Genomic DNA, 15465 nt, shown 5'->3' on the forward strand with positions numbered 1-15465 from the left:
GAATTTGCGCTTTAGGCATTAGATCTTGGGGGGGGACGTTTCCTGCAACATTGATCCCAACTCCATGTCCCAATCAAACAAGTGCCATTAGCAATGTTCTCTTCCTTAGTACCAACGAATATATATATTTTTTAATTCTCCCTACTGTGACTTGGGTTTTTCTCACTACCTTATGCATGTATCTAACCCAGAGATGCTCTACTCCTTTTATGAATAAGGTGTTAGGACACAGGAGATAGAGCATACAGGTGTTTCCTTGGATGGACCTGATTAGGCAGATTATTTCTTTCCTTCTTTCCTGTCTGGTAGTGGTAGTAAGCGGTTGGTAGATACCTAGGATACATTTGAATCTTGATACCAGGTGGGTGAGACCACAGACCTCCTCCCAATCGTTGATTGGCAGACATGCCTCCATGAGGTTTTTGAGGGGTTCCCTTTCTTGAACCCGATTCCTTAATGCGAGATGAGTCTGTCATCATTGGGACCTGTCTGGCAGCCTTAAGTGTTAGGAGAGTCTCAGTTGATCGTTCCTGACTGCCTCCCGTGGTTTTACAGTTAAATACTCTCGGCCCTAGATTCTTCCCCAAGGACATTATCAGAGTGTTTTGGTTCCTTCTATGGTTGATGGTTCTGTAGGGATGTCTTAATCCTCCCTCTTCACTTCCACCTATATATCTAATGGGGTTGTTGGGGTGTCCTCTCCACCACCCCCCACTTCCCCTCCCCAATATTCTGCACCTAGTTTAAGATTATGTCTATCCCTTTATCATCTTGTTTTTAGGTTATGTTTTTGGTTACTTTTCTCATTCAGTGATTTAGGTTATACTTTAGGTTTTAACTTGTAGGAGTTGGTTTGGCACTCCTATAGTTTGTTGTTAATGGATTGTACTTTTGAGTCTCGACCTAACCTTATTGGTCATTTTTGGACATTAATAAAACTATGTTATCCTATCTTATATAACTCAGCAAGAAATCCTCTTGGAATTGAGAGGATGAGCACTGAAAGATTGGAATGGACAGGGGAGTGAGGACAAGTTTTCTTTAAATTTAGTGCAGATGCATCTGAAGTGATTTTCTTTGACGAGGAGGCCATTCCAGTATTCTTTTTTTGAAGAATTCTATAGGGATAATATGGACTAATGAGAACATCATTACTGTAAAACTGCAATAAGTCTGTTAGTTCCAAGGCTTCTGTCTCTTTATGAATGTTTTGTGTTTGAATGTGGTTGTTGTCTCTTAATGCTTTTCTGTTAGAACTGTGCAGGTTTGATTTGTCTCTGAGCTTTAAGGAAGCAATTTTTGGAGTTGTGAAGGACATTGAAATAAATCGCCTGGAGACTTGTGGAATTTGCATGGGAAGTGGGGCAAGATCTGACACAAATGTTAAGACTTGTCAAGATTGTGGAGGCAAGGGTAATGTGAGGGAATCTCAGAGAACGCCATATGGAATGTATTCACAGGTAATCAATTTCAAGCATCATTAAATTGATGATATATGCAAACTGTCTGTCACATATAATTCACTGAAACAGACTGTTACATAACAAACTCCCCTTTACATTTTAATGTCATTTTTGATGAACTAATACTCAAATCATGGGTTTCACAACTATATGATAACAGTTCTCAATCATAACACATATATAATCGCTCTAGATAATTGTCTTTATGAGCCATATCTGTTCTAATCAGGGAATTGCACATTTTCTTATTTCATTATGTGTGATTTTGATATTCCTACTGTTGGCTGGATTGAACTCCAGTCAAAATTTGTGTTTTAGACTTCATACCCAAGGCTTATTATCCTGTTAGTTTTTTACATAGACAGTTAAGGAGCAACTAGAATTCTCCTCTACAAATATTTTGGAGAGTTGGGATCCAGCGTGCTTGTGATTATCTTGAAACATCCTTTACTTTTTTGCAGAAGGCTATGATAGCTACAGCAACTTTTGTATAGAAATAGTCATGCATGCCATGAAATAGAAGCGTGTAAAACCATCGGACATTGCAACTTTATCATCGTCAGTTCCTCTCTACATCTGCAGTTTAGAAGATTAATGAAGATAAATAGCCCTAAAATGTTAGCATATGAAATGACCAAGCAATGGTTGGTTAGACTGACAAGAAAAGTAAAGGGTGGCGAAATAATTGAAAAAAACATGTACTATTATGTTTGTTCCTGAAGAAGATTGCTCGAGGGGTTGTTTACTGTACTATTCTACCGAGGCAGAAAAATAAGCCTACTGTAGTTCTACTAGTTCTCGCTATTTGTCAAGCTCGCTATATAAATTTGAGGTTAAATTTAAGCCCTATTCAAAAAGACGACAATTATTGCTAACTTGCTGGATAATGGATTAAGAACATTTACATGGAAGAACATCTACTTAAAAGATATGCAAGCTTATGGGAGTCATTTTTTGTAGATATTTACTGAAATGGGGATATGATAGAAGTCTTGTAAATGGATGTTTCCCAAGGAATGTCAAGTATTATGGTTGGGCTTGAATATACTACATGCACGCTACACACAAAGTTTGAAATGAACAAGGTTTACGTATTGAAGAATATCCAACATAAGAAGGACAAATAACTAAAATCCATATAAGACAAGTAATATCTATATAATGAATGAATATGAGATAGATAATAAGTTGATTATTACAATGGCATGTGATGATATACTTAATTGCATTGACTAGTCATGATGGTTGATGGGTCATGCCCTTTAGTTATGATGTGTCACTTTTTATTATATTTTTCATTATTTATTGTTGTTATTTATTTGATGCTTATTCATGTATTTATGTTCCTTATATTGCCTATTCCTTCAAATATGCTTTGTTGTCAAAGCATTCTAATGGAAAAGATTTATGTATTTGTTTTGGCCTGTAATTGCTTCTCATGATTCTCTATTCGTGAAGCTATGATGGTTGATGATACAATATATTATGAATTACTAAGCATTGAACAAAATTCTCTTATTGTGAAAGGGTTTGGCAACCCTAATTCGATCCTTTGTGACATTGCGTTTTTATAGGATTACCAATGTCAGCTTTTATTTTGAGACCCAATTTTATAGGCCTTAATATTCTTTGGAATATAGAAAATTGCTTTTGTTTAGAGTACCAGTGTTGAAAATATCAGTATCAGCAAAATATCGGCGAGGGTCCAGAAAACATCTTATTGGCAATATCGGCGAAAATATCGGCAAATATCGGAAAGCATAAAAAATGCATAATATATTCATTTTTTTCTTCAGATTTTTAAACATATAAATAAATAACAACATGAAATAAACACATTGGCACATAAATATGAAGAAAGCATTGATTTTTTTCCACTGGGAAAATCCGTAATTTTCATTATATGGAAAATTACATATTGTAGATGCTTTACGCATATGCTGAGGTCACTATTCACAGTCTATCTTTTAGTTACAAAAAGGATTCTGAACATAAACATCTGATCAGATGTACCTCGCAGGGCAATCTGCTAGTGCTATATATACCGACTGTATACAAAAGCCTTTCGGCTTTACCTTACTGTTTCAAAATAATACATATTGCTTTGGTGATTACAAAAAACATCTCTGCCATAAACATGATATTCTCCAGATAATTTATTGTCCAGGTGCATTCTGATAACTCGGATCTATGTATGGTCGGTGGTAGTACTTGTACTCCTGTGATCTCCCATACTCCTCTGTCCATTAGCGTGGCCTCCTTGGATAGTTTGTCAACACTTTCGTTATGTTCCCTGTAGATATGTGAACATGTGATGTTGTTAAAAGCTGCTTTGAGTTCAAAAACTTCATTTAATATAATGCTGAGTGTGTGGATGTGACAATCAGATATGCCGTTGAACCAATTTAAGATGATTTTTGAGTCCCCGAAAATATTTATGCAAGTGCAATGATGTCCCAATGCAAAATGTAGTAAATGACGAAGTGTGATGAGCTCGGCAAAGTTGTTCGTTCCAATTCCCAGTCCCGCTTTTACTTTGTAGTAATGATGCTCGTTTTTGTGTATGATAAATCCGCCCCCACAGCCCTGCCGGTTTGCGGCCCCATCAAAGAAAGCCCATGGAGTGTTTTGATCAATTCGGGGGGGTGGATGAGGGTGGCGCAGCTTAGGGGGCGGGGGTTCTGGTAATTCTCTAAATGCTGCAATAATTCCTGCCTCCACCATTGGCCAGTGTACAGGTTTATCATCGAATATGATACGATTTCTCGCTTTCCATATGTGCCAGTTTACTAGAATTGGGAGATTGATGTTCTTCGATCCTTTGTGCCGCGACTCCCATTCTATCCAAGCCTCTGTCAGGTCTGTACCTTCCCAATTTCCAGAGTATGTAATGGTGTTTTTAAGAGCTGTCCACAGTTCTTGTATCTTCCTGCAACGCATAAAAAGGTGCTCTGTGGATTCGGTAGCTCCTTTGCATAGCACGCACCAGGTTGGTCCATATTGTGCTCTGTGCGTTAGATATTCGCCTGTGGGGACTTTGTTCCTCAGGATACACCAGAAGAAGAGTTTTGATCGCGGAGTTGCTGTGAGTTTCCATATGCTATGCCACCAGTTCGAGATGACCTCAGGTTTTTTGTGACTAATAAGAAGGATGTAGCCAGCCTTTGGAGTGTAATAACCACTATCAGCCTGGTTCCATATCAGTTCATCCGGCCCCTCTATGATTCTGATGTGAGATTCGATCAGGGCCTCTCTGTATATCTGCCATTCCTGATGCCATCTTTGTGGGAGATTTAATTGTTGTGCTGTCCTCCAGGCCTGATGAAAAATATCTGAATTTTCTCTGTCTGCAATTTGGGCAATCACTTTGATATCACGTGCGAGTAGGTGTCCAACCAAATCTTGAGAAAGAATATGCCTTCCTCCGCTGCCAGTCCATGGGTCGATTCCGATCCTAGCCAGGGTACCGTCTCTGATTTTCCAAACCAAGTTGTCTCTGATCATGGGCAGTGAGAATAGTAATGCTTTCCATATAGATGATATCCCAGCACGGTTCCAATTAGGGAGTCTAACCCATTCCAGTATGCCAAGGGGCCATATAAATTTGTGGTATGAGAGACGGGTCCATAAGCTCTGGCTAGTTAACAATGCCCAGCTCATTTTTGCTGCCAATGCTTGTGCAAAAAGTGGTAGATCTTTTAGTCCCCATCCTCCCCACTTTTTTGGGAGTGCTATCTTCGGCCATCCGATCCAGGCAAAGATACGTTTGTCTTGATTTCCTGCCCAGAGATATCTGTTGCATAATTGCTGTAGGCGAGCCAGAATGTGTCTTGGTATCCATGCGAGAGCCATCCAGAAAACCGGAGTAGCTTCCAGCACAGATTTTATGAGTACTAATCGTCCTGCCCTGGATAGGTATCTATGACTCCAACAGGATAGTCTTTTTTCCAATTTTGATACCAGCCAGACCCAGTCTGCAATCTTCTGGCAAGTGGGCTTTAACCAGAAACCCAGATACTTTAGACCCCTGTCCAATGGATGAATGTTGTAAGGGAAAGCCTGCCGTGCTGTTTGAGATTCATTGACCGAGGTGCGGGCCAGAGTTATGGTAGATTTTCCTTGATTAACAATCATGCCTGTGGCCTGTGAGAAGAGCTGTAGTATGCGGGCAAATGTCAATGTATCTCTGATGCTACCATCCAATAGGATGAGTACGTCGTCCACGAACAACAGGTGTGTGAGGAAGCACTCATCCGTGATCTTAAGGCCTCTGAGAGAACCTTCCCTTTTTGCTGAATTGATTAAGCGACTCAGTCCTTCCATGACCAATAGGAATAGAAGAGGTGATAGGGGGCAGCCCTGACGAAGCCCCCTTTCAGAGTGAAAAAAATGGGAAGCCGAGCCATTAATCAAGATGCTGAACGAGGGAGTAGAGATGCAAGCCATGATCCAGTTTATGAGAGGAAGAGGGAAGCCCAAATGAATAAGGAGCATCTTAATGTATAGCCAGTTGACTCGGTCGAATGCTTTTGATAGGTCAATTTTCAGGAGAATGCATTTAAGATGTTTGGACCAGATGGAGTGCAGGGCTTCCTGGGCGGATCCTATGGCTTCATGTATCTGTCTATCTTCCAGGAAAGCAAATTGCTGAGGAGCAATGTGTTTTGAAAGAATGGGCTTGAGCCTGTTAGCAATGATCTTAGAGATAATCTTGTAAAGGACATTACACAGTGAAATGGGGCGAAAATCATCAAAAGAGGATGGGGAGTCAGATTTAGGGATGAGGGCAATGAAAGTAGAGTTTATAGCATGATATAAGCACCCAGATGTTCTACTTTCCTCTATCACTCTGTGCAGATCCTGACCCAGTAGGTCAAAGAAGGCTAAATAGAATTCGATAGTCCAGCCGTCCGGCCCAGGGCTCTTGTCCTTCTTGAACCATTTGAGTGTGCTTTCCAGTTCCTCCATAGTGACCGGGGCCATAAGATCAGTCGATTCCTCCTCGGTTACAAATCTAGGGAAGTGAGTGGCCACATTAATGATCTCTGCCAAATTTGGACCTGGTGGACTTCTGTACAAACTTCTAAAATGAGATGTTCCAAGCTGGGAGAGTTTGTTGAACGAGTCTGCAAGGCCCCCTTCGGGTAGGGGGAGATTCCATATAGTGTAAGAAAGCATTGATATATATGATGTAAAATAAAAATGATACATCAAAGGCAATACCAAATCCTGTTGATCCATGATAATTGTCCACTCAAGGACTCAAATGTGGAGAACCAATACAAAATAACATCACATATATAAAAATATCTCATCATCATGAGTTACATGCATCGAAACAAATAAAACTAGTAGCTATCTATTTGAAATCAGTGCGCTCTCCCCCTTTTACGGGAAAACATGATGGGTTGTTTTCTAGGCCTGCCCTTAGCAATAGAAGGCCTTGCCCCTGCACCTAATGTCAAATAATGAGTGCTAGGTATGGCGCTGTACCATCCTATATCTATAGTAGATGGTGTTGATGTTGATACTCCCACAATCTCCTCCTCCTCTTCCTCCTCCTCGCGCTGCTCCTCCCTTGAGTCCTCCTCCTCTTGCTGCGCCTATTCTAATGGATCCTCTGGTTTTAACCATGAAGGTGACTCTTCCAAGATGGGCATCTCAGACTCCACTCTCCACTGAGACAATACATCAATAATGTCTAAGGAAATGACATCTGGATCCATTGGTGCTTCTATTTGCTTCACTCGAAGTCGGATATTGTAATACACATACACTAAATCATTGAGGTGTGAGAACTCCAATCTGTAAGAGTGTCAAAAAACCTAATGAGTCTTGAGTCTTGACACGTGATGGTCATAAATTTAAAATTTAAAATTACAATAAATGTAATTGCTCAACTGAAGGTTGAAGCTCAATGTTATGCCTGCGCTTTTTTGAGTGTATTTTCTCAAATACACTTCAATTGCGCTCACATCCTAAAGAGCTACATGTTTGACTTTGGATTTTTATGGCCAATTTCTGCAAATTTGGTGCCCTTGCACCATAGCTTCACTACCAAATATCTACAACAAAATAAAGAAATAAAAAATTAAAAAAACTTAAAACATAATTAAACTTTCAAATAAGTTACATAATTGAATTTTAAAAATCTAGAATTATAAATTGAAAATTCTAATGAGTGATGACTTGTCACTTATGTGGCATGAAGAGGGTCCTTTCCCTAATAACATCATCAAAGCCAAATAGGTCAACACAACCCCGATAACACTGTATCTCGCGATTGATTTTGCTACGAAGATCAGCATTAGGTACCATCCTTTGAATAGGAATGAAGCCCTTCCATCACCTCGCCATCAAAATCAAAGGCGCATTTGTATGAAAATACAGAGTTGAGGAAGAGTGCTGCTGAATGAATGGGTCGAAGAAGCATCCCTATCCACCGACTATCAATCACATCCCATAACATCACATGTCTATCAAGCCCAACAGAACCCTTGTTTGCATAATAAGAATGAATGGCTTCCTTGGCCCTATCCATGGCCTCATACAATTAAGCCATTGCAGGCTTGTTCCCATCTACCAATCTCAGAACCTTTACTACAAGTTCACTAACTGAGCACACTTCTTCTACTCCCTGCCAAAATGTGTCAGTGTACACCATTTTTGCAATGGCTCTCCCATCTTGTCTCCTGCTATATCTACAATCACGCCACTCATAAGAAACAAACATTTGTTTCAACTCAAACTGACATCGAAGTAAAAACTGAAGAGTAATATATTGATTTTTGTAGCATCATATGTGTTCTAGCCATGAAATTTTGTGGAGAGGCTAGAATACATGTATTCTCCAAAACCCATAAATCGTTTCTGGAAATTCCACCTAGAGACCACTTAATTAAAATAATTAACTTTTTTTAATGGTTCCTAAGTCTAAACTTAGGAAATTTGGTTAATTAAAGGGTATTAATTAAGTCATGGTGAGAATCTTCTAGAAGAAGACATGGATTGATTTCTAGTCAATCTTAGCCATCGATTATGTTTTAATTTTGGCCGTTGGTGCTCCAACAAAAGATTATAAGAAGTCGATGGGTAGATGGAGAATACACTAGAGCAGATACTCAATTGTTCAAGAAGATTGATTTTCTTAGTGGCAGAAGTTTGACAAGAGAAAATCGATTTAGAGAGTGAGTTGCAGGTAGGAGAAATCTGGAAGGGGCAGCACAGAGGAGGGACATGAATCATTAGCAAAAGGGTAGGAGGCTCTCTTCGGGGTCAGAAAAACGCTGTGAAGTGTGAGAAATTCATCAGTAGATTTCTCTAAGTGATTCTTCCTTTATTTTGTCTATTCGTATCTTGTACATAAATTATTACTGAAAATTAATATAAGAAACCCTCATCTGCTACACTGGTTTTCCCACATTGGGTGTTTTCGGGGACAATTGTCCAAAAATAACTGTCATTGTGGTTATATTTGTGCTAGTATGTTTCTCGTATTTATTTTCCGCAGAATTCTATTTGTGAAGGCTGCAGTGTATGTATTTCGTTATTTGCTGTAGAAAATTGCAAATAATTTGTCTAAGTAATTTAACAAATAGGAGAAATATTATTAGTTGCAACTTGCTGCAGTAGGATTTGGGATCACTGAATTTTCACATGGTATCAGAGTACTAGTTGCAAGAAGAGCTCAATTGCAGACGAAAGAAGGATTTCGAAAGCACTGGATAGGCAGTAATTCGAAACCCCAGAGAGGCTGGGTAGTCCATTTATTAGGTGGGCAAATTTTCATGGAAAATTAATTCTGAGTGAGTTGATAGAGAATAAGATCTTCCGGATCGAGATTTGTCAGAGGTAGAGGGAGCAGCGCATCAGTTTCCATGTAGAGCAGGATGTGTATTTTTGCAGTTGCAAATTTAGTGTTGGGAAGGAAAAATAACATAGGAAATTATGGATAATCAAGAAGCCTCAGAATTATCTTCCAGATTGGTAGATGAATTTGTGTGTTTGTCAGGACCGACACCAACTAGTGTCTAGTATATTGATAGCGGAGCTTCAGCTCACATGATTGGAGTGAGGGAATATTTCTCGAGCTATTAAGAGAAGCAAATGGACTTCCAGATCACTATGGGCAACAAAACTAAGTGTACTCCAGTAGGGAGATGCAACATAGAATTTTAGACGGACGCTGGAACCAACACTAGCACTACAAATGTGCTTCATGTGCCAGGATTGGGTATGAACCTAATTTCAATGTCCGAGTTGCAGGACAAGGGATACGATGTATACTTTGTGGGAAGGAAAGTATATGTCAAGCATCCCACCTAGAAGTGTTCGTTTGGGGTAGCATCGAATGTGCTTTAGCCATGAAAATTGGTGGAGAGGCTAAAGCACATGAGATCTCCAAGACCCAAAAATGGTTTGGACAGATTCTAACTAGTTTGGGAGATATTAAAATAATTAATATTTTTAATGGAGTTCCTAAGTCTAAACTTATGAAAAATAAGATATTAATGGGTATTAATATAAAATTCGGTTAGAAGGTTCCAAAAGTCATGGATCAAGCCAAATTTAATCTCAGTCGTTGATTAGAGATTTAATCTCGGTTGTTGAAGGACCAACGAAAAAAGTATAAGAAGAAGCTTGAGGGTTAGTTGGAAGATACACCAGAGTGATTAGTCATTCAATTTGCTATAGCGGGGTTGCTATGCAAAGTCGAATCAGTGATCAACAGCGAAGGGCAGTGAGTACTGGACAGAGAGGCAAAGATAGTGCTGAGCAGTGTTGCGGGGGAGCGCCCCCCCCTTAATCCTGCTCCCAATTCGCGCTCTGGGCGGGAGCGACACGAGAGCGGGTCGGGAGCGCGCTCCCTAAAAAAAATTTCACTCCCTGCCTTTTTGGGAGCGTTTTGCCTTTTTTGCAATATTTTTTTTTTTTTTGTAGTAATGTTTGAAATGCAATTTTTTTTAAAGAAAGAAATAATTTTTGAGTGGCGAAGCTTAATGATCAAGTCTATGGCCCTATTATTGATATGCTATTCATGGTAATGTTAAATTCTTAAAGTAAAAGTGACATTCTCCTTAATCTTCATTTTCATCCTTTTACTTAAATTTTTAACATTACAATGAAATGACTCAGGATGTTTGAGAGTGGTTCCGGCCTCATTGGATTTCATTTGGAGAAAGTAGAATTTTAGATTTCATTCAAAATCCAGCAGAATTGTCAGTTTTTCAGGATTTCAGGATTGCAATGTTTCCATTGAATTTTGTCATGTATTAGGGTATGGAACTCGTATTTAATCAAGAACACTAATTCCTCTATGTACCTTGATGTTAGTGACATTGGTTGTCGAACTCCTCTATCATGACCCTCCAAAAAATGTACGCATCACTCAAACAAAATCTTGACTTGACATGTATGGTTTTTCTATCTTATGTTAATGCTTAGAAGGTGATATTAATGACAAAGATCCCTATACAGATATAGAGGTAATGACAAAGATACCTCTGGATGTTAATGCTTAGAGGGTGATATTAATGACAAAGATCTTGATTTTCCAACAAGACTAAAAAATTAGACATTTCTCGTGGTGGCAAGTGGTCCAAGCATAAGAAATAGATAATAGATTTACTTCTCTTTTTTGGTTTCTAGTAGTTTTTATAACTATTGACTCTTTCATATTTATTATGATATTTTTTTAAACAATATATGACAATTTAAGTTTGAAGTTGGCAATTATAACTCATTAGTAATGAATTATGAATATGCTTCATGAGAGTTGAAAGTTGTTTCATTTCATTTCATTTTATAACATTTCATTTCATGTTAGATATTATTTGTTGTAATGGTTACACTTAGCTTACAAGTACAACTTTGGTGATCAATGATGATAAATGTTATATATTGAATTTTGAAAGCTTAAAACTTTAAGATTGATGAATCATGAGACTCAATATGTTGAAAGTTGTTTCATTTCATTTCATTTTATAACATTTCATTTAATGTTAGATATTATTTGTTGTAATGGTTACACTTAGCTTACAAGTACAACTTTGGTGATCAATGATGATAAATGTTATATATTTAATTTTGAAAGCTTAAAACTTTAAGATTGATGAATCATGAGACTCAATATGTTGTATGTAACTATGTTACTAACTTGTGGACGTGGTTGATGGAGATTATAACTTCTAGATGATTGTTGTTATATGGTTCAATCTATGGTTTTTTTTTTATGTTTTTTATATCTAATTCATTATTCTACATGTTTTTGTTGACATATATGTAGCAAAATATAAAAAATATATATATATTATATAAAAAACGCTCCGGGATTCGCTCCCAAACTAGGAGCTTCTGAAAATGTCGCTCCCGCTCCCCGCTTTCGCTCCCACTCCCAAGTAACACTGGTGCTGAGAGACTAGTGCAGAAGCAGAGAGCAAGACGCAGTAGCCATAGATGGCCACACAGAGCCCAACAGACACAGCGCAGAGGCCAGAGGGCCTGCGTCATCCACGCAGAGGGCTGTAGGAGTGACGCAGAGGGTCGTAGAGGCTGCGTAGTGCCTTAGAGGGCTGACGCAGAGGGTTTTGAGGCTTGACGCAGAGCAGCAGGAGGCTGACGCAGTGCTTCAGAGTTGCTGGAGAGGGTTTTGTGGGACAGGTTTTCTGAATACCTGTTTCCAAATAGAGAGGTATTACTGCTGTTTTTTTTTTTTTTTAGTCTGTCGGGTGAGCCAATTTGGCACCCAATTGTACTCAAGGAAATACTGCATAATAATAAACCCTCAGAATAACTACATCGATTTTCTTACATTGGGTTTTTCTGGGGACATTTATCCAAAAATAACGGTGTCACTTGTGTGTTTGTTTTCTTTCAGTTGTTGCTCTGTAGATGTTGAGACTGTATTGTGTTTATTTCGTTATTTATATGTTTTAAATAACTTGTTCAGAATTAACAAGTAGAAGAAATAAACCAGAAGAATACAGATTAAATTTTTAATGGATAGACTTAGAAATTTCAGCATGGTATCAGAGCATGGTTGCAGATCACGGGAGATTTGAAAGCATCAGCTAAGCAGAGCATTTGTAGCAGAATCAACTGTCCCAAGTGACAAATGCTGATCCTTGCTAAAAGCAACAGAGGAAGGGTTGACGCAGAGGGATTGCGTCATCAGTCCGGGCCAAAGAAAGGCCAGGGCAGAGGCTGAGGAGGGCAGAAAGAGGCTCACATAGAGCCACATAGAGACCTGGAGGGTTTACGCAGTTGGCTGAGCTGTTTTTCCAGTGTCAGGATTGCGCAGAGCCTAGAGGCTTAGTCCTTCAGTTGCTGGGGCATAAGAAGCTGTGGGCAGTTTGCAGGAGCAAAGCTGGTGGGGTACTGTGGGCAGAACAATACCTAACTGTGAAAATTCTATCACTGCAACAAATGATTTATTTTACCTACTTATTTCCCAATAATTTATTTACGAAAACCCTTCAGTAAACATTAAAATAAATTTTGCTGCCGTGATTTCTCTATATGGTTAGCCGATGTGAGAGGCAACTTGTTGTATTGAGATTCTGCTTGCTTAATAATACAAACCCTTTATCTCCTGCACAGATTTTCCTGCATTGGGTTTTTCCGGGGACGTGTTGTCCAAAAATAACGCTGTCCCTTGTGTGTTTGTTTCATCTATTGTTTCAGTTTATGATCTGTATGTCAATGTAGTTTGCAGTAGTGTTTTTCATCACTGTTTATAAATTAAATAACTTCTTGAATGAAATAACAATTAGGAGATGCTAAACCAGTATCTGCAGTAGGATTTCTATTTGTAAAGATTCAGAAATTTTGACATGTGCTGTAGTGACCAAGCTCACCACACTTGAAGCATTTGACCTTTGATAGGTCTTTCTTCTTTCTTCTCTGTACCCCTGCCCCTGAATGGAATCCTTTGATGCTAGGGCCAGATTTTCCTCCTCCTTCACCACCTTCGATCTGCTGTTATTGCTGCCACTGATGGAGCTCTTTAACAAAGGTCGCCTCAACTCCTCCTGTTGCAAGTCTGACCACATTCGGTCCCATTCCGGTAGCTTGTCTCTACCTAATATGCTTTGGACAAATACTTATCACTCTTGAGAGACACTATTCAGTGCCAACCTTACTAGCTTTGTTGGTTGAGGCGTTGCCCCAACAACTGCAAGCTGGTCCTGGACCTCTTGAATCCTGGTGAGGAAGGGATCTATGCCTTACCCTTTCTACGTCCTAACGCATTTCAGTTTCTCCTCCAAGAACATCTTTCGCTGCTTGGAAGTGCCCTGATATAGTGTGGTGAGAGTGTCTCACATGTATTTGGCAGTATCCTTGCTAGCTATGTGTGAAAGACTATATGGTTCCGAACTCCATCCAGGATCATCCGCTTCGCCTTTGTCATCTCCTTCCTGTATTCCTTCAGCTGATCCGTATCTTGGGGAACTGCCACAACACTGTCTATGTAGAGCTTCAGTTCATATTCATCCAACAGGATGGACATCTTGGCCTTCCAGATGGCATAGTTGGAGGAACCCTCCAACCTATCCTGATCTCTCAGCCTAATTGTGGCCATTCTCTAATCAAGTCGAAAAGTCCCTCTTTCCCCGTGATCGACTTCTACTTTGTTATTTGCACTCCCTGGAATGCGTGGCTCTGCTAGCTGTTACTGCCAATTTGCAATTGGAAATTTGAACTTCCGGGACTCGAAGTTCCCTGAGGGAAATTTTCCCTCCGCTGTGTGTGCTTTTCTCTTCCACCTGACGTGGATTCTGCTTCTGCAACCTGCAGCAAAACCCTCTGCGTCCAACCACGAATTTACTCAGCGAAAAATTGAGCTGTTGCTGCTCCCTCTGCTTGCTGGAATCATTGATCTGGGAAATTCGACCTTTTTTTGCCTCCTGCACTGAAAAATCAAATTTCCTCAAGCAACTTGGCCTGCCTGGCAATGAATTGCATTGCCTCAAGAATTTCGACTTGCTGTTGGTTCTGAGCAATGAAATTATTTCCTTTTTGAGCTTCTGGCTAATCATTTATGTTCTGATACCATGTGAAAATTCCGAATCCTATTGCAACAACTGGGATTATTTCTTCTAACTGAGAAATTAATTATTTAGTTTATTGCTACGACAACATCGAAATAAACACACTGCAACCTTCACAAATAAAACTGTGGAAAATAAATAGTACTGGGACTGAGAAAATACTAGCATACACATAAAAATTAGCAACTGTTATTTTTGGACAAAAGTCCTCGGAATAACCAAATGCGAGAAAACCAATGCAGCAGATGAGGTTTTATTTTATTATGCAACAGTGAAAATCCGAGTACAATCCGGATGCCTAAAAATGGCAATCCATAGCAAGAAAATCCAGGCAAAATTATTGAAGGGAATTATCCTTACTCCACAAGCAATCCCGACACAACCTGTCTTTAGAAATCTCGGCCTCGTGGATCGTTTGCGTCAGCCTCTGTTCTACTCTGCACAGTATCTATGATGTCAAGCCTCCAACCAGTCTCTGATGAAGTCATTATGCCAACCTTTGTTGAGGAAATCGTCTCTCCGACACTCTGGAACCTCTACCTGGCCTCTGGAACTAAGAACAAATTTTTCCTCAGCTAAATCGAACTGGAAATTTGAAGCAATTGCACAGTCCTTTGTGTGGCCCTCTTGCTGCTACCTCTCCAAATCTAGAAAACTTCCTCTAGACTCACTGTCCTTGCCCCTCATTCACTGTTTTGATCTCTGGCTCTCCGGACGCTGATTGCTGCTACTCTGGAACTCGATCTGCCAAGGAAATTGAATTTCTAGTGTTCTCAAGTGTGATCTCTAAGTGCCCATCGACTCCCTCTTATAATCCACTCTTAGAGCATTAATGACCAAGATTAAAACTTAATCGATGGCTGTGATCATCTTGGAATTGATCCGTGTGAGTTTCTAGATGATTTTCACCTTGACTTAATTAATTCTAATTAGTTAACCATATTCCCCAAGTT

The 15465-nt window shown here is 39.4% G+C and overlaps 1 protein-coding gene across 3 annotated transcripts in view; it reads left to right on the forward strand.

Moving 5' to 3' along the window:
- Window positions 1–15465, forward strand: part of LOC149223527 (uncharacterized) — a 363518-nt gene that overhangs the window by 140336 nt on the left and 207717 nt on the right. For all 3 annotated transcript variants that reach the window (XM_089385853.1, XM_089385852.1, XM_089385851.1), the window contains one exon: window positions 1265–1460. In XM_089385853.1, the coding sequence (XP_089241979.1) occupies window positions 1265–1460 (196 nt within the window). The remainder of the gene's footprint in view (window positions 1–1264; window positions 1461–15465) is intronic.

Source organism: Pinus tabuliformis, chromosome Q, assembly GCF_031772625.1.
Source record: "Pinus tabuliformis cultivar Carrire ecotype Pingquan chromosome Q, CPIR1, whole genome shotgun sequence".
Taxonomy (NCBI): Eukaryota; Viridiplantae; Streptophyta; class Pinopsida; order Pinales; family Pinaceae; genus Pinus; species Pinus tabuliformis.